Source organism: Varanus komodoensis, unplaced genomic scaffold (genome assembly GCF_004798865.1).
Source record: "Varanus komodoensis strain SLA01 unplaced genomic scaffold, ASM479886v1 scaffold1, whole genome shotgun sequence".
Taxonomy (NCBI): Eukaryota; Metazoa; Chordata; class Lepidosauria; order Squamata; family Varanidae; genus Varanus; species Varanus komodoensis.
Window position 1 is genome coordinate 118,328,321 of NW_025335268.1, and position 20,157 is coordinate 118,348,477.

Below are 20,157 nucleotides of genomic sequence, written 5' to 3' on the forward strand. Positions count from 1 at the left end.
CTAACTATAGACCTGTGGCCAACATCCCGTTTCTGGGCAAGGTGTTGGAGCGAGTGGTGGCGGGACAACTCCAAGCACTCTTGGATGAAACTGATTATCTGGATCCTTTTCAGTCCGGCTTCAGACCCGGGTACAGTACTGAATCTGCCTTGGTCGCCCTGTACGACGACCTGTGCAGGGAGAAGGACAGGGGGAGTACATCCCTGTTGGTTCTTCTGGACCTCTCGTCGGCTTTCGATACCATCGACCATGGTATCCTTCTGGATAGACTTGCGGGATTGGGGGTTGGAGGCACTGCTCTGCAGTGGTTCCGCTCCTATCTCAACGGTCGATTCCAGAAGGTAGTGCTGGGGGACCATGTCTCTACGTCATGGCAGCTATGCCATGGAGTACCACAGGGCTCCATTCTATCCCCTCTGCTATTTAACATCTATATGAAACCGCTGGGAGAGGTCATCAGGAGGTGTGGGCTGCGGAATCATCAATACGCTGATGATACCCAGCTTTACCTCTCGTTCTCCACTAATCCAGGTGAGGCAGTGGCTGTGCTGAACCGGTGCTTGGCCGAGGTAAGGGAATGGATGAGGGCAAATAAACTGAAACTCAACCCAGACAAGACGGAGGTCCTGTTGGTTGGCGGATTGGGTTTTGGAGAGGGTGGATTTGACCTGGTCCTGAATGGTGCAACACTCCCTCTTAGGGATAAGGTCTGCAGCTTAGGAGTACTCCTCGACCCGGAGCTTTCTTTGGAAGCTCAGGTGACAGCGGTGGCGAGGAACGCCTTCCTTCAGCTTCGGCTGATCAATCAGCTGCGCCCCTACCTGGAGTACGACTGCCTGGCGACGGTGATACACGCGCTGGTGACTTCCCGCCTAGACTTCTGTAACGCGCTTTACGTGGGGCTTCCCCTGAAGACAGTCCGAACACTTCAATTGGTGCAAAATAGAGCTGCCAGGTTGCTGACGGGGATGGGGCGTTATGCTTACATGACTCCAGTCCTCCGTCAGCTTCACTGGCTTCCCATTGAAGCCTGGGCCCAATTCAAGGTGTTGATTATGACCTATAAAGCCCTAAACGGCTTGGGTCCTGGCTACCTGAACGAGCGCTTACGTCTGTATATGCCCGACCGCCCTTTGAGATCTGCGGGAGAGTCCCTTCTCCGGGAACCCTCCATGAAAGAAATTAGGAGAGTAAGTACTCGGAGGAGGGCTTTCTCTGCGGTGGCGCCCAACCTATGGAATTCACTCCCCAAAGAGGTCCGCCTGGCACCGTCGTTACTGGTTTTTCGGCGCCAGGTAAAGACCTTTTTATTTAAACATCATTTGAATTGTTAAAACATATGATCTGGCCAGGGCAACTTCTTCTTCCTTCTCTTTCTCCTCCTATATTTTTATTTACTTAATTTATACTGATAATTTTAATCTTATATTTGTAAATCAATGTATTTTTTGTATTTTTGTATTTAATGGTAATTTATTATGTGCTATTGTATTTCAATGTATTTTATCGTGTTGTAAGCCGCCCCGAGGTTTCGGCAAGGGGCGGCATAGAAATGTTATAATAATAATAACAACAACAACAACAACTTAACTAACCTGATCACATTCTTAATGCAAGTTAGACCTTTGTATCAATTTTTTAAATCCCTCACATAATTTGGGAAATTATGTTAAATTTCAGTTTATTGGTTTCAGGTGAGACAAAGCATAGTGCATATGATTCAACAGATGGGTAAGAGACTATATTTTGATATTCCTAAGTTGAGACCTTGTCATTTTCTGAATGGTCATGATTTGGGGCAAAAAAAAGATCGGAATAACAGTTTTGGTACTGCGGTGTACATTTACCTTCAATATTATGAAGGTAAGGACAGCCAAGTAATGGGTACGTTGTGGAATTGGACTTGTTAGGGATGCTTGGGACAGTATCTTAGGTTAATAAAATGGATTTATGACCTCTGTGAAATGGCAGAGAATATGACTTGAGAAAGTAAAGAGGAAAGGCATTGGATTAAAAGCTCTGACAGCAGACATTAGCACCTAATTGTTTTTGCTTGCTTCATGGCACTGCTCTCTTCTTTAATGTTCATTTATGGAAATGTGTAGAACCTTTGTTGCTAGCAGTCTGTTGTTTCTCATTTCAAGTACAAGGCATTTTTAAATTTCACTGAATCAACAAATATCTATGTACTTAGTTTTCTCCAGGTAACTGTGGCAAATGTAATTTGGTAAATTGTTTTGTGAAAGTAGTGGACCTCATGAGCACACCAGCTTGAATATTTCAAGACAGATGTGCTGAACTAGAACCTGTGTGTGTGTGTATGTGTGTAAATTTGTATTGCAATACTTTGATGAAGGTATCTAAGTAACATGGCAGGGATTTTTTTAATCCTGTAATGACTACATGGTCAGTTTTGTAGAGATTTTGAGGCTGTGTTTTGGGGTGGGGAAGCGGCTTGTTTAGCCATGTGTACCCCTGGAGGCCAGTGTAGGACTGCTCAATTCAGCCAGCTCTCATTAAAAGAATAATTAAAAACTCACTAGGACAGTGCGATCCCCATACTGTCCGTTCTTCTAATTGCCTTGGGGGGGGGGGGGGGGGGGATACAATCCAAGCCTTATACAATCTCTGCCTCTCCCCCCCCACCCCATTTGGAGGCATCAACTCTCATCTGTCAAAGTGTAAATCAGCAATTAAAACACAAACAGTGAAATGCCAAAGATGACCTGAAGCACAAAGCGACTGACAAACAAGTCCGGACAAATCGGCGGATAATTTATAAGCATTGCCCTAAAATCTAATTATTTGGCAATTCGAATTTGCAGCCGGCCAGGGCTGTGCAATAAATTTAACCCGCCATAAATTATTTAGGAGCAGCCTGTGGTGTAAATCAAAAACACAAGTGTTTGTTTAAGAAACAAGCTCCTTGTGCATAAAATGAGGTGGGTTTTTTTTTTGTCTTTTCAATAGAAAAGAAGAAAAACTGTTGAATGAAATGAGCTGCTGCCATTGAAATTCTGACTTCCTCTCTTGGAGGTGTAAACAAGCTGTCTTTTAAGAAGAGAACACAGTCCTTTCTCTTATCAGAAACATCTCTTACTATCAACAGCACCCAGCTTTTTTATTGCAGTGAGAACAGCCAGCTTTGATTTTCCTGTGGCAACTTTCATTCTTTATATTTATCACAATTTTTTGAGTAAGGGCAGAGGAAAATAAATGATGCTCAATTACAGTTTTTAAAACTGAATACAGTAATCTTATCCTTTGCCAATAAATATATGTTCTCCTTTGTGTGTGTCTTACTGTTCAGATATACATTTGAGAGCCTGAATGTTCTTATGGGTATTTTATTTCTGTAATCTAATAAGGTCTCCAGTATTGTGGACAGTGTTCCTCTGTGAATATCAGTGTAATTCTTTTTGAGTTGTTACCAATTTGAGAGATTTCTCCAGAAGTGGCTCAGGAAGTTAAGTCTGTAGCTTATCCTTTTAGTAAGAAAGCTCACATTGGCTAGAGCCTTAATTTTCTTCTTTTCACTAGTCTTTCTTCTTCCCTCATCTCAACACATCATGCCAGGAGGGTGGCTTTAAAAAATTTTTTTGTTAGAGGGTGGAGTGAAATTGGTTGAATTTATAGTGCTGAAATCACAGGCCATCATGAATTTTCCTAACCCCTTGGAAAGAAAAGTCCTTTTAAGTTTTCAACAGGCCAGTTGAGATTCAGCCTCCCATCTGTTTCTTGACGACTTTTTGTAGTGTACGCAAATTACACTAGGTGACTGCAGCCATGTGTGTGTTTGTGTGCTTTCCTCTGAGGGTGGTAGGTCAAAAATTCTTCATGGGCTGCCAACTCCTTAGAACACAAGTGCTGTAGGGATTATATCCAAGTTTATTTAAAGCAGACATATTTGGTAAGAGTGTTTAGAATTTTAACTATTTTTTCTCTCCCCCCCTCTTCCCCTATGTTTATGTTTATGGGTGTGCGCTCCCCCCCCAGTGTGTGTGTGTGTGTGTGTGTGTGTGTGTGTGAGAGAGAGAGAGAGAGAGAGAGAGAGAGAGAGAGAGAGAGAGAGAGGAGTTCAGATTGATATGTGACTGTCTTCCTACCATATCAATGCAAATATCTATGTTGATACATACCCATTTCATAATAAATAATTGAAATGAAATAATAATCAGCAGGAGAACATAAAAGCTTATGGTTTTATCACTAGCAATTTAAATTCTTGCTTTCCTTTTCAGTTAGGCTGTGGCAGTCTGCATTGGTGGCACAAATGACTTCAGCTGTGTCTATAATCATAAGGGAACTCTATGAGTACCCTTTGACCAGCTTTAGTACTGTTCTCAGTTATTTTTTGCATTATGGCAAGTTTCTAGAGTGGAAATGCACAAGATAGCTGGGACACTTGGCATTGCACAACTAGGTTGCTCCTTTGCCACAAAATGCAGTGTGAAGGCTTTGACCCCTGGGTCTATATTTGAGGCGTGCATAGGACTCCATCAGCAAGTGACTGCCAAAGAGAGTGATTTGCTGAGCTGTTGACAGTGTGTTAAGGGTGGGGTGGGGTTCATGCAGCCCAAGAGATACAGGCACCTTTATTGACAGGTCACAGTTTTGGAATAGATGTGATGTTGCCAGAACATAGACAATATTCTGCTGATAATTCTTCTGTGTAAAATAGTAAGGGAATCTTTCCCTAAGAGGCATATAGAAAGCGGAGATAGTAAGAAAAAGAGATGGGTTAATGGAAGGGCAAAGGTGGATGGGGGCAAGGATGGGTTGAATGTTCAAAGCAACTCAGAGCCTTTGTGTGTAGGATCAAGTTTGCACTGGCAAAAATGCTGTCAAGTGACCCCATACCTCGTTGTAGGACTGTTGCAGCACCAGTTCTGGAACTATTTTCACTCAAGCCAGGTCAGCTATGAGTGGGCTTCTTTACCCCCCTTTACTCTCTCTTCCATCCATTCTTTGTACTTGATTGACAGAATGAATGCATTACAGTATTTTAAAGCTGGTTAAGTTGCCGGGCTTTGTCGATGTGCTCTAAAACCTAGCCTGTTCAGTTGTGTGTATAAGTGCTTACCATTTCATAATAGCTCCTAATGAAATTCTAGATCTGTAATAACATTTTGGATATCTAAAACAAACCATATGCTTGTAAAAAAGTGGAAACAGATCGGCTTTAAGCCATAAATTCTGGGTAATGGAGCGCTTTTTTCCTCTTTATGTTTGATAGATATTTTTGTTTCCGCAGGAATGTCAGCTCCTAATTTCATGATGTATCATGGGTTTAGGAAAATTGAATTTAATAAAGGCCTAAGATGAATGGCAGCTTTAAAGGTCCCAACACTTGTCTTTATTAGCAGGATGGACGGCAAGCTCCCCAAATGCTGCTGCTCTCCAAATGGAAGTTTAAATGGAAAGTAGTAATGTTGCAGGTTACATTTCATTGCAGAGCTGGTTAACATTGTTAGCAAGCGGTGGTGCTGGTTTCATAGGGCTGGTATCTGTTGTAGATACAGGTGGAGCAAACACTGCTGGAGACCTGGGGGTGGGGGGAGTTATTTTTCCCATTCCCATGGGAACATTGGGACAGCAGTCTTTGGGAAAGGCTTTTTCTACTCATTCTGAGAAACTGAACAATGACTCCAAGACAAAAAAAGAATGTGCATGTTGATCTTTCCCCACCAAGTCAGCTGGTTTCTAAGTATGCTTTCTATAGTACTCCTATAGTTTTCATAAGCTAACCATAATTTGGCAATCACAAAACTTTCAGATTTGGTCATTTCCATGTTTTATTTTCTCCAGCTGCTTTAATGTTAGCCCCGCTGAAGTTGTGGTATTTGCATGATTTATTTATATATTTACTAACATTTCTGTGCCATTCAACAGCTGAAGCTCTTTGGCAACTGTGAACATTACATGGAACCCTTTGCAAAGCTGCTTGGCAGGAGTGCTTCAGAAGTGATCTGCTAAGAGTAGAAGAAGAAAGTCTTAGGCATATCTAATAAGTCTTTGTAAGAAATGTCCAAGCCTTTTGCACTGCTTGATGATGCTTCAGTATAGACAAGGTGTTTATAGCAGAGAGCAGTTGATATTTCCATATATAGTTCCTTCTCCTTCAGGAATGGTCAATGACGTATGGCACAAGTGGTTGTGACTTTCTAAGTGTTGTAAGGAATCTTGCGTGTGTAGCCCCCCAGATGTTGTTTAAATCATAACTCCCATGATTCCTGGCCATATTGGACTGCAAGGAGATCAAACCAGTCAGTCTTAGAGGAGATCAACCCTGACTGCTTTTTAGAAGGCCAGTTACTGAAGATAAAACTCAAATACTTTGGCCACCTAATGAGAAGGAAGGACTCCCTGGGGAAGACCCTAATCCTGGGAACAACTGATGACAAAAGGAGAAGGGGACGGCAGAGGATGAGCTGGCTAGATGGAATCACTGAAGCAATCGGTGTGAGCTTAGGTGGACTCTGGGGGATGGTGGAGGTGGTGGAGGTTGTCCATGGGGTCACGATGGGTCGGATGCAACCTTGCGACTAGCAAAAACCAACTGCTTCATCCCTTTTGGTTTCAAAGGGAACTAAAATGCTCATACAGTACTTTAAAACAAGCAGGATGATAACCAACAACCATAGGAGCGCTACCAGGCACAGCAGCAATTTGTGAACCATATTTAAAATTGGCTCAGCAATAGGAGAATTAGGCTTAACCAGTATATCTTCAGAGTACAGTATTTATTGGCAAGAAATGGTTAGAATTTGTGAAAATCATTCCATCCAAAATTTGTAAGTTGTTTATCTTGACCATTTCAGTTTGATTTCCCTGAAATGATTGTTTGATTTGTCAAGGCAATATTCTATACCAAATTTTATTTTGAACTGAAAAAACAACTGTTTTATAAAGAAATAGAGAATTTTTAGCTACATAGGGAGAGTTTGCTGAAAAGTGGTTATAAGGTATATAATTGTTCCTGACAGGAATAAATAGTAGTTAGTGGTCTGCCTTAAAATAGAGTGTTTTTTTTAATTAATATCTTTCTGAACATTTTCCTTATTTTTATCATTGTAACATTTCCTCCTCTGCCCAGTCCTTTGCCATGCTCCTGCCACTATAGAGGGTGCAAATTATTGACAGTGTTGCCATGATGGCAGCTCTTCCAGGATCTAGTCTATGGAGTTTCTAGCACTTGGTGTTTCCCACACTATAATTTATTTTAATGAGCTGCCCATCAAATAAGCTCTTGATTGGTGTATTTACAAGATTCAATCAAAGCTACTTTTTATCATCTTCAAAAGGAGAAATATGCATTCTACATACTAAAACAGTTTATTTTTCTCTGAGGATATGCTGATGCCATTACCTCACATTTTTGTCATCACAGTGATGTATGTTGAGAACAGTGTTGTGATCAGGACCCAAAAGCCTAATTCGTTTCCCTCTGCTGTAGCAGTTGGATTCTTAAGATGCAAATATTGCTTGGCGGAAGAGATTCTTTCATTCTTTAGGCTTATTTTTCCTCTTCCAGATGTTTTCAGGCAGTTTTGTTGTTGTTTCTTTTAAACTAATTCTATTCATGCTTTAAAAATTTATGAAAGCACTAATAAAAATGTCAAAGTGGTAAAAATGTTAGCTTTTGCTCTGCTTTGATTAAATTTTGCAAACTGTTTTTGAATATTAAAAAGCAATTTTTTTTATTCTCTTCACAAGTGATTTGAGAGGCTCAATGCTTGGCTATCACTCAGTAGGCTCATTTGCACTCCAGAGCCCCAGCATCATGCTTCTCTATTAAATAACACAGACAAATTATCCTTTAAAGACACCAAGCAAATTGTCACTCCTCTTACATTAAACTCAGGAGGGGGTGGAGTGGGGAGGAAAGAGACAAAGGATTTTATCGTTTTTATTTCTTGTAGTTCCCCCCTAATTTCATGTGTATATTTTAATAATTGCCAGATCCATTATAACTGGGCTTGCTTAAACTTTTATTAACAAGCCCATGTAAATTTTTGATTTTTGACTTTCAGATTGTTGAGCTTTCTCTGTATCAGTATAGATCTGTTACAGAAAATAATCATGCACATTATGTACAGGGTGATATACTTCCGTAGAGTGGGAGTTTCACATTTTCTTGAGTTTCTATGCAATGGTCACAAAAAATGAAGTCCATCATGCTGTGTCTTCACTTCTAGATATCTGCTCGTAGAGGTTAAGTGCCCTATATAATGGGATGGAATTGTCAGATAGGAGCTGCAGTTTGTGTACATATTTACATGCAGTGTGTACATTTCCCTTCTCTTCCACTCCCCATATATCTATATCTATATATGAATGATTGTAAGTTCCTTGGAATAGGGACCTGTTAAAGCAATTCTCTGTATAGCTCCATATAACAGATGATGCTACATACAATAATAGTAATTTGCATACTTAATAGTAAAATTTAATTTGTGTTCATCTACCGTTTGATTAGTGTATATATTGCAGTAGTATTTGCAGTCTTATTTTGTGATTGTGAGAACTTAAATCAAGTTAAACAAAACAAAACCTATTGTTAGAATTGAAAGAGTATAAACAGTGCAAAAATATATCCTGGAGCAGCGATATTTACCCATCTTTGTAAGAGCACTGAGGGTTTGGATTTGGAAACAGAATTTCCCCATTCTCTCCACAAGCCACTCTGCAAATATGCTCCAAACACTCACCCAGTCACCTGGAGCAGTTCTTGGGCACATGTACGCAGCTGCAGGTGGGAGAGTATTGGTTCTTTTAGTGCCTGTTCTGCTGGTGAATAGACACCATTAGATGTTGTGGAAGTCCATCAGCAGAAGGTCATTAAAATAGAAACTTTTGGCTTAGAGTCATCTAACAGAGCCTTGTCAGAAGGAAATTCTGCTTGTGCAGGGTTCTATGCTTCTGATTTCTCCAGTGCAATATCCTGCATTGCATTGGATGATTCCTTTGAACTGATTTGCAGGGGCTACAGAGAATTAATCAGTAAGAAGGGGCAGAAAAACCTCATTCCATGAACACAAATTCTGTTTGTGGTTCTTAGGATCCAAACCATCATTCTCATCTTGACTGCTGCTTTTTGTCACATAATACATGCACATTCTATGCAAGTGTAGATTATCATTAAATTTCTTGGCAGATTTTTCTTTTTCTTTTGTGGAGGAAAGATGGGTTAATGCTTTGTCTTCTTATTGTAGGAGATCATTGAGTTCCCTATCCTGAAGCTAAATGGCAGGACAATGGAAATCGAATCCACCTTCCACATGTATGTGCAGCCGGTGGTCCACCCACAGCTCACACCATTCTGCACAGAGGTAAAGCACTTCATTTTTATGGAGCTGAATGTTATCTGATGGTTGGGAATTGTTTCTTCTGGGGCATCTGATTGATAGGCAATTGCTTCTAACTTTACACAACAATTGTTGCAATTTGTTAGCTTACTGTTTACTTCAGTAGGTGTGCTAGAATGCTTTGTTGAGTTGTCTAGAGTTGATATAGTTGCAGTAGTTTAGAGATTTGGATTTTAACAAATGGAAATTCACCTGAAACAAGTTCTCTTTTCCCTTTCATCATAGAGGAATGGTTGGTAGTTTTTAATATCAAACTGCATGAACTAATTTATCTCCACCCCTACCCCTTGCAGATCAGAAACTTTAGATCTTCAAAGGTTACCTCAAAAACGCATTTCTTGCTTCTGGAGAATACTTACACCAAATACCTAGCCTCTGGTGGTTAAAACCCCTGATGTGGTAAACAGGAGTTAACATTCTCTGAAATGAAATTTTTCAGCTTTTGGGCGGAGGATTGGGGAATGAGCTTGGAGAGTTCAGGGGAGAGCCGACACATCTTTTTCACTCCTTGTACAGAAGAGGCCAGTGAAAAGCAGGCAGCTGATGTGGTAAAACCTGGTCAGTACTACAGTGCCACAAAAGCACTTGTTATATGAGGAGGGAGCAGACCAAGATGGTGGGAAAAAATAAGGGTTGAGAGTACAAACCATGGTTTCAGTGATTGCTGGATAAACACTGTGTAGGGCAACAAACCACCGGCTAGTGTGAAGTGTGATCTTTGGGAAGCTGGAAAATCCATTTGCTGGGTTCAGATATAAAACCAAACGGTAACATGTTTGAGCTCTGAGCTTGTGTGCTTCCTCATCTCTCATGTGGTAAATCTCTCCCTCATTTCCTAATTTGGAAAAAAAGGAAAAGCACAGATTTTTATATTTATGTAGTTTATACCAGGAAAAGAAGCGGGGAATGGCAATACATAATAAGGGGACAGAGTGTGTAAGCCTGAAATCCAGACAGGTTCACTCATGTTATTCCAAACTGTGATTTGGTGTCGGCTTTTACATCTTTCTCCAATCCTGGCTGAATCACAGAAGAAATTTGTACCAGTTTCCAGGTTCTAGAATGAAAGTTTAAGCCCTCCTAGTATAGTGGAAGTTGTAAATTAAGTGTAGTGAATATTACATTGTGTTCAAAAATGCTTTGGTGTTAGGTTTCCAACAATTATGTTAACTTCTGACTTGGAAAAACTAACGTAAAGTAGCTCCTATAATGGAAACTTGTTTCGTTACATACAAGGCATGGCTCTTGTTATCTTGACTAGCTGAAGGAACTTAAGCGGCAACTTCTTCTGTTGCCACAATTTTTATGGCATGCAAGCCTTGTCCCATGAGAGCTGGAAATGTTGCAGAAACCATGTTGTTCTGGGTGGTGTGAATGATAGTGTGGGTGTGAAAGACATAAGTCCTGGATCATCTGTGCATCCTCTCCCTTCCTCCCTATACGTTGTTATTTTATCTAAATAGCCTTAAGCAGCCCCCTCCCCTCTATTTATGCTTTTCAAAAAACTCTGCTTTTGCTAATTGCTGGTAAAAGGCTTTATATCTGTACCCATACTTATAAATAGTAAGCTTTATAGGTCTTTGTCTGCACAGAAAAACCAGGTCTGATTATCTGATGGGATGCCAGAGACAAGTGCTTATGTAATCTGCAAACTGTCTTGGACTAGAAATATGATGGTGTACTAGATAAAAGCCAGAGGAAAATCCATGCTGTTGACATTGCCTTGAGGCTTGTCTTCTCTGCGGCTTTCTTCTGTGTTTGCCATTTCCACTAGGGAAAGCTGCTGTGGCAAAAAGACTAACTATACTCTTTCATCCAACTGTCTGCACAGGTATCTGAAAAATAAATTCTTGTTGCTCGAACAGTAAGAAGTCTATTGTGCTGGTGTAGGTTAGAGCCAGACTGATTCTAGTCCTTCTCTTTACTGGCTGTCATTCAGGAGGCTAGAAACATTTGTCAACCAGGGGAGCTAATAGGCAAGGGGATCATCTTAACTACTCTCCAAGCCAGGTGGGGAGACTTTGCTTCTTTGCCCGGCATCCCTGAGACATTTTCCTCTTAGCCTTGAATCAGAGAGGCATAAACTTGGGCATGAACCATTCCTCTCTTCAGCTGAGACCTGATTGCAGGACAGAGAGAAGAAATAGCGTGATGGAATCTTAGGAGTTTCTGGCAATAATTTCCCCTTTTTATTTAAGATTAATGTAGGTAAGGCCTCCAGGCAGCAGTTTTTACCTAATTAAGCTATAGATTAATATAGATATGGATTCCAGAATGCAAAATGTAGTACTTGACCCTCTCTACCCACTTCTGCTTAATAATGACTTGAAGAACTTTGGGAGTCTACCTAGAGCAGGGGTCGGCAACCTTTTACACTCAAAGAGCCATTTGGATCCATTTTCCACAGAAAAGAAAACACTGGGAGCCGCAAAACCCTTTTGACATCTAAAATGAAGACAACACTGCATATATAGTTTTTTACCTTTATGCTATGTATAAAAAAACTATAGTGTGTTGCATTTATAAAATCAATGAACTGCTACAGAGAAAACAAATTTTTATTTCTGCATGCAACAAAAACATTTTGAACTCTGAAAAAAAGACGCTGTGTTGAAAGTTACTTTCAAATAAAATACTCAATGTCTATCTGAGTCCTCCTCGTATTTATGAAATAAAAAGCCAAACTTAAATTATCCACTAGCAGCAAACCAAACATGCCACCTGCAGCAAACCAAAAATGCCATCTGCTTCTGTGTGCCCTCATCCCTTTATCACGTGGTGAAATATTGAACAAACATCCCTCTCCCAATGTAATAATGTTGCTGGAATTTTTATAAGAATCTTCTTAAAACAAAGAAGTAGATCTATATCTTCATTATGATTTAGCTGCAGCTCTTGTTCAGTCACTAAAAACTGTTATTTTTAATCTTACATTATAAACCAGTAGGATTGCTTTCATATATTTTGAATAGGAGAACAGCTTCCTGCAGAGTCAACGTCAGTGCTAAAGGGCTGCATGCATTAAACAGCAAACCCCATAAGTTCGTCAGCAGTAAAAGCAAATGACTCTACCCACGTACCATTAAATGTTTGGTTTTCTTCAGAAACTTTTCTTCGGATTTATCCATGGTTGGGGTGGGGTGGGGGAAAGCTCAGTAAATCGATGAGTGTCGGGTTGCAGATATAGGTGTGTTTAGTGACTGATTAGCGGATATACAGTCAAGTGATGTGAATTGTGACAGGTCCCAAGCACAGCTTTTAACATTCAGATGAAGGAGATTACACTGGGACAAAGAGAATCTTTTCAGCAGTGTGTAACATGAGAGTCTGCAGGAAGCTTGTTTAGCAGAAGAATGTAGGGATTTACTTAACTAGCTAGTGCTGTGTTCCTGAGTGCTGAGTGGAGCTTTGAGCAGATCAGTGACTGTGCCAGCGTGTGCTTTGAGTGACGGAGCCGCAACAGAGGGGTTCAAGAGCCATGTGCGGCTCCAGAGCCGCGGGTTGCAGACCCCTGACCTAGAGGACCTTTGAATTCTGAAAATTAAAACTTTTCCCACAAAAGTTGTGTTATCAATGAGAAAATCTTATAATCAGCTTATTCAACTGCTCAGGTATTTGGTATTCGTTAGACTTAATCCTAGTTTAATTGGCGTTTAATCTTTTTTTTCTTTCACACCCCAGTTATAGTACTAGTCCGCAACAGAAATGCATGCCTGGAAACAAACTTTCAGATATTATGCAGTGTTTTCTCTCTGCTGTTACAGCATAGTCACTAGAGCTTTGCAGAGTGACTTTTTAAAGAAGCAAGTATGATCAGATTTTTAAAATAACAAATAATGAAGTCTTACTTTGAGAAAGGAAGACCAGTCTATGCATATTACTGATTATGACATTCAGAAGCCCAGCTTTGTGTATGAGTGGATTTATCCTGCAAGCTTGACTCGTGTAAATAGCATTAAGGTTCTCTATCCATTTTAGAATTGCTGGTGGGTTGTGTCCTCTAGCACTAGAAAAAGACAATCTTTTTGCTATCGCAAGAGCTTTATTTTTGTTGCCAATCCAACAGTTCCTTGTGGATTTGGGTTTGGGTTTGGGTTCTATTCTATTCTATTCTATTCTATTGTGATAGCAGGCTTCAAAAGATCATGAATGTTAGTAAACTTGAAGAATAATTCTAAAAACAATCAATATGAATAATGAATTCAGTCTAGAAGGAAGCCAAGAAGTACATGCCTATATCCTTTGCAGTGTATTTAAGGAAATGGCAATTCTCATTCCTGAGGAGATTAGAAGTATCAAATTAAGGAAGTTTGGGATGAGATGGTAGTTGTATGGAAGACAACAGAGGGGGGAGAGGCAAACATGAAGGATGACAAATGAAGTTTCACATACTTTGGGTTACCTTCAGTTGATATCAGGACTAACTTTAGGATCAGAGACAAGGCATGTTTTGAGCTGCTATTTGATGGAAGAGAGTACCTCACATAGGTGCTATTTATTTAGGTACCAGATCGGATATCAGGCATGAGGTAGATATTGGCTTTGATAGATATTGGCTTTGATATAAAGAATGCCATTTCTGCTTCAATCTGTAAAATTTTCAGAAATCTTGACGTTATGGAGGGGGGTTTTCAGGAAAAATAGATGTTGAGAAAAATGGGAAAATATACAATACTTTAGCTTTCTTTACAAATCTAAGATGATTTTATTACTTTAAGAACTGAAAAAGTAGTATACATAACTTGGTTTACTTACTTTATTATCTGAATAAACTATTTTAAAATTTAATTTTGGGCACAATTGTTTTAGGAATATTCCAAATTACACTTAATAGATTTTCAATTTCTACTTTGTTTGACTAGAGAGAATATCAGCAAGTAGTCTCTGAAACATCTGAATCATCCTAGAAGCTGAAAGAAGCAGGAAGATCTGGAAACAGGCAAACTCTAGTATATGACATCTGTTTGTGAAGAAGCTTATGGATACTTCTAAATGTGTTCCTCTCTATGGGATGGGATGGGATGGGATTTAGGGAAATCTGATCTGATGGAAATGCTTTTGAGAGCTCTTGCAATAGCATCAGTTGGACCTTCATTTCTTAGGGAATCCAGTTACGCCTTTTCAAATTAGTGGGATTTCTTATCCTCTTTGTGCTATCCAATGAAACTTGAGACTAAAGACTGCTGTCTCCATAGAGTCAGTAAACTGAAAGACTGGCCAGTTTATTCCTATGTGTTGGTCTAGATAGGTTAACAACTCTGATTTGAACATCACGTCACTGGATTTGAACAAGTGTGGTGGTGCATACTTCATGATTACTCCCAGTTGGCTCCTCCTGTAAGTAAACTCTGCAGTATGTTTATGGTGATGTGCAATCAGGGTTTCTGGTTTATCTCTCCCATACAAGCCTCAATCATAAGTTATGGTTTGGTGTCAGCTTATGAATCTGACTACTTCGGGGAGAGTCCCTGGTTTGTGCATCATGATAAATGATGGAAGGATCTGCAGTTTGTTTAGTTGTTCTTATTTTCAAGACTAACCAAGCTAGAATAATTGAGCAGTGTGCAGAATCACACTGCTTGATCTCAGTAAGTTAGGATTCTCCTGACTGATTTTAACCATTCCTTTGTGCCCTCCTTTAATAAAATAAAAGTAGAGAATGGGGATAGGGGAGACATGCATAAGTAAGACTGGAACAAAAGTCTTATACACTTAATTCTTAAATCTTTTATTTAAGAAGTCTCCCTTTTATTAAACCTATTCAGCAAACATCTGTATAAGTATTTTGCATTATAACATCTTATCAGAAAGTGTCACAAAATGGCAGGAAAAAGTAGTGAAGCTTCTATTTGTGGAACATTTGTAATTATCTCCTTAAGGTGCTTAAGGATCAGGGTTTCCTGCTTCCGAGAACAGAGGACTGGAAAGAACCAGCTTCTGTATAATTGTCATCTGCCAAGTGTCCTTAACAAGCAATATGACTGTGTAGTTTCCCCCCTCCCATCTTTCTACACTCCGGGGTGTCATTATACACTTAGGTTTCTGTATTACCTTATAACATTTTGTGCCTGGTCCAATAGTAGATACATAGACAGTCTCTTTGAAATAATATACCATGTAAGTAGTAGCAGAGTATGTACAGTGATTTCAATTGTCTCTGTGGAAGTCATAATAGAAAATAAATCACTTTTAAAATGCAGAGATGGCTTTCAAATGTTTATAAAAATGTAGACCTAGCTTTACACTCTAATTTGATAATGCTTTGATACTTGTCCTCTGTTCCTTGGAAAACTGTGGTGCTCATGCACTACACTTTTCCAGAAAGGCTATTTATCTGTTTATGGCCCCTTTTTCTTGTGTTAATTATCAGTGTATGGGAGTGCCTGAAGTCACCTTGAGTTGTATAATGTAAATGAGGGGTGCAGAGGGAATGCACTGAAAGAAGTAGCTGCTAAAACTGGAGGCATTTTACTGATTCCATTATACTAGGGCTTCAGCTGCAGGGCTTGAAAAGTGATCTTGCTTTCCTAAGTGAAGTATTTGCCACCATGGAGCTGGCATTTGTCTGGCACTTTCAGTCTTAAGGCCCTTTTATTTGCACACCAGGATAATTCTGCTATGGTTTACAGCAAGGTTGTGGCATCCGTGCCCCATTATATGATGAGGGAACTACGAGACAGCAAGTAAGGAGACTGGCTTGCTCAAAATCACTTTGAGACTGGGGTGGTGCATTAATTTGTAGATGGCCACAGATGAAAAGCCCCCCCCCTTTTTTTTCACTAACTTGCACCTTCTGTTGGCGTGGGAGGAATCTTGGGCACAGATTACAAGCAGGTTCATATAATTGTAGAAGTATAAGATGTAGAAATGAGCATTGAGGAAGAACCTCCCTACCCAATACTACTAACAGATTGGCTCATATTACCTAGGTTATTCTGTGTAACAAGAAAATTGGAAGTTTGAGAAAACAGACAACAATGCCAACTTAGATGGCCTAAGGTGAGCCAAACCCCAATTTACAAAAGAAACTTCAACCCGCAAAGATTTGACAAGAAGAAATGTCTCTGCCAGCCAAATAAAGTGACCATTTATATTCCAGGTATGATAGCAGGGCCCATGTGTTTAGGATCCTCAGTAGTCTCTTGTTCTAAATTTTTCCCACTTACTTGTGTGTGAAGCTCTCCAGCAGGAGTTTCCAACTGTTTTAGGTCAGTGAGCACATTTAGCATGTTGAGAGCATGACAGAAATGGCTGCTATAGGAGTGCCTCGCCATTCATAAAATGACTGTCACTGTCAGCACGGCTGGTCACAGAGCACTCATTTTCCAGAAGCCAACCAGTGTGTCTAAAAGAAAAGTAATTTTCCTAAGAATGTAAGTACAAGGCAGAGGTTGCGTCTGAGCTCCAAACCATAAAACACCTCTTTTGAATGCAAATAAAGATGGTACTGGAGGACAGCACTTCACTTTGCAGCAAGCCACCCTCCATGTTTAATTTTTAAAAACATTTTTTAAAAATCTTAACAGACAAAATAAAAATTAGCCTGGTGCATGTCAAGAACCTGGTGCATGCCAAGAGAGGTGTCTGTGGATAAGTCGGGGGACCGCAGGTCTACAGTATTTTTCCTTGGTTTTTGTAGTCCCTCATCTAGATTTCTGTGAGTGCCTGTGATTTGGAGATATTTGTGGGAATCCTGAGAATATTCTGGAAACACAATGAGAGGAGCAAAAACAGGCAATACACTCCTTCCAACGGTCTTTTAATGTTTTCATTAATCTTTATTTTCTGCCTTTGTTTCAGCTGACTGGCATAATTCAAGCCATGGTGGATGGACAGCCCAGTCTCCAGCAAGTGCTTGTGGTAAGCAGAATAACCTTTAGTTCCTGACCTTTGACACCTCCTTTCCCTTCCCCCCTTCCTCTTCCTGTGTATTGAACCACGTAATTTAACTATGATTACAGCTTCATTAGAATAACATTTGCTGTCACATCAGCGGCATGCTGTTGAGAATATTGAACCATTGATCTGTCATTTCCAGCTGTTCATGTCAAAGGTACTGACAGCATGTACAGGCTTCTGCCAAAAGTCATGAGGGGAGCTGTGTGTAGGGGGAACTCTTTTGCTGGAAATGGTCTTCAGGGGTCAGCAATGTTGTGTTAAGACTACTACATGAAAGATGATAGATTAATGTATACATCAGCTTTAATGCTCAGTAATAAACCATGGCAGAAGAAATAGTGCCTCTGAAATCTTATCTGTGATACTACTGAATACGGGAGATAGTCTTAATAGTGCCATCTGTTTAATGTTGAATTTCTGCAGCATTTAAAGCTTAATTAGCTGAAAGTACTTTTGCAATCAATAGCTTTTGTTGTTTGGCATCTATGGATGGAATCCTCCAGGAGGTAGATCGTATTCCGACTGTAGTTCGATGTGTTGCTCCCATCAGGATTTGTGCCTAATAGTTCTTAATCAACATAATTGCAACCAAAGCTTGTGTGAGTAAAGCTGATTAAAGGTTAAAGTTGCACTTTCTTGCCTTTAGGAATACTGTGGAATCTCTGGGTGAGGGGAAAGGGGACAGTGGGTTTCCCAGAAAGACATTCAGTAATGAGCCACCCTATCTGCTGTAGCAGGAGCTGCTTCAAGTAACTGATGAGAAGACCCATCTTCTCCTCTCTGCTGAAAAAATCCTATCTGTGACAGTTAGTAGAGTTAACTTTCTAGTTTATATGCTAGTCATCAGATCTTCTTCCTGTGATAAGAGCCAGGAATGTAGACAGTCATGCCTCTGGTTCCTTTAATTAGCCTGCATACTCTAATATAGTTTATACAAGCCAAAGAAATGTGGATATTATGTTCAATGCAAAATTAATATGTGCTACATTCATTATACTAATCCATCTAGTTTGGTATTGTCTTTTCTATAGTACACTGGTCCTCCTGGGTTCCCAGTCTGGCTCTCTGGGATTACTGAAATGCCCAGCCCCCCTTTGCCTGACCACATCTCCTTTTCCTCTGAGTGCTGATTACCTGATGGTTTTTCAGCCTTTTGCACATTTCCCCCATTGTTAAAGATTGAAATGCCTTTCTTTTAGTTTATTTATTTATTAGATTTCTAGTCTGTCCCATTAGCCACACAACTCCCTGGACAGATTACAACAATAAAAACCATATACAAAGAATATAATACAGTAAAAATACCACAATTAATAAAAACAGTAGTATGAGGTTTAAAATTAAAATTGCTGATATTTTGACTCCAGCCTTTTTGCCTTTGGCCTCATACATTACTGGAATACAGCCTACAGGAGCTTCTGTGAAATTTAATTTAGCCCTTGAAATATATTTTTATATATTACACACACACACGCACACTTGGGACCCCAGTTGATACTGACAGGTGGTGCTTCTTCAGGATTTCAGGCAGGAGGTTTTGACAGCCCTATCTAGAAGTTCCAGGGTTGAACCTGGAACTTCTTGCCTATAGAGGATGTGTTCTCTCACTGAGCTACTACCCTTTGATATAAGTCTTTTGGAAATAAAGCAAGTTTTAAGTATTGGCTTTTACATATAATTTTGCATCAATTCAGTTTAATTGTCTGCCCTTTATAGCAACTGTTCCTCATCTTTCATTACAGAGAAAAGGAACAGAGTAAGGAATTTGAGTGCTCTGCATAGCTCCTTTTTCCTTTCTATCCTTAGAACACATCCTCTACTTCTGTTCCCATACTGATACTTGCTTTGGTCGCTTTTCCTAGGCTGTCACATTTGTATTCATTTTAAAAAGTGATATAAAAATTTGATTATAATTAACACAATGTTTTCCTTCATGTAAGAGGAAGCCTGCCTGACATGAATTGCTGAGACTTGGGTGGGGAAGACTAGGAATGTTGCTGGTGTACTAATCATTCTGCTTCCCAGCAGTCTTACTGCCTTGATATGCGAGGAATGCTGAGACCTCCACTAGTGTATTGGCTCTGGATTTTATAACCTGCGCATCAGCCATGGGGCTGTCTCAAACTAACACCCACCTAACTCACAGAGAAGGACATATCCTTAACTTAGTCTTTGTCTCAACTTGTAGCAGGGGTGGTCTGAAAAAAGGTATATGCACAGCCTCATTGTCATGATCACACCATCATTTGTATACAGTATGTCAGGATGAACCTCCAGAAACTAGTTGAATTAGATGGACTTCTGTATGCTGTGACGGAGTTTCCAGTGGATAGAGCTGGTACTCCTCTCAAGAATCCGGTCTCACTATGGAACAGAGAGGTGTAAAGGACTATTGACACGATCATTTCTAAGTGCTCTCTGTGGGATTTGTGGTGCCCATTCTGCTTCCTGGTATTTCAGGTAGCTATGAAACAAGGTGGATGATGGCTAGACCACAAATGATGCAAGATTTACTGTGAGGCTACCTAAACATATGCTAGGTCACTTCATTGTTTGTTTGGCAGTGGGGACAGTAGAAAATGTTTTTTTCCCCATTGCATTCTCCGGTGATCCATGGTTTACTAAAAATCTCCTCTGATAAATTGGGATTTGGATCCATCAGAAGCCTGCTGGGCACATTCTATTGTGTGGAATGGCCTTCTTCTTGAGATTAGACATGCACCAACAATTTTTCTTTTTAGCCACATGATGAAGACACATCTGCCTTTGTATGCCTTCCTGGTAGCTTTGCCTGCCATGTATTTTATTCCTATGCATATGTAGATATAGTTTATTGATTCTATGTGCTGGTTTTATATATTTATGCTTTTATGATCTGTACACATTGCCT

General features: G+C 39.9%; 1 protein-coding gene across 5 annotated transcripts in view; it reads left to right on the top strand.

Annotated features, from left to right (window-relative positions):
• The window catches only part of ERI3 (ERI1 exoribonuclease family member 3), a 277,371-nt gene that overhangs the window by 32,868 nt on the left and 224,346 nt on the right, over window positions 1-20,157 (top strand). For all 5 annotated transcript variants that reach the window (XM_044442391.1, XM_044442400.1, XM_044442373.1 and 2 more), the window contains exons 3-4: window positions 9,216-9,332; window positions 17,169-17,228. In XM_044442391.1, coding sequence (XP_044298326.1) covers window positions 9,216-9,332; window positions 17,169-17,228 — 177 coding nt within the window. The remainder of the gene's footprint in view (window positions 1-9,215; window positions 9,333-17,168; window positions 17,229-20,157) is intronic.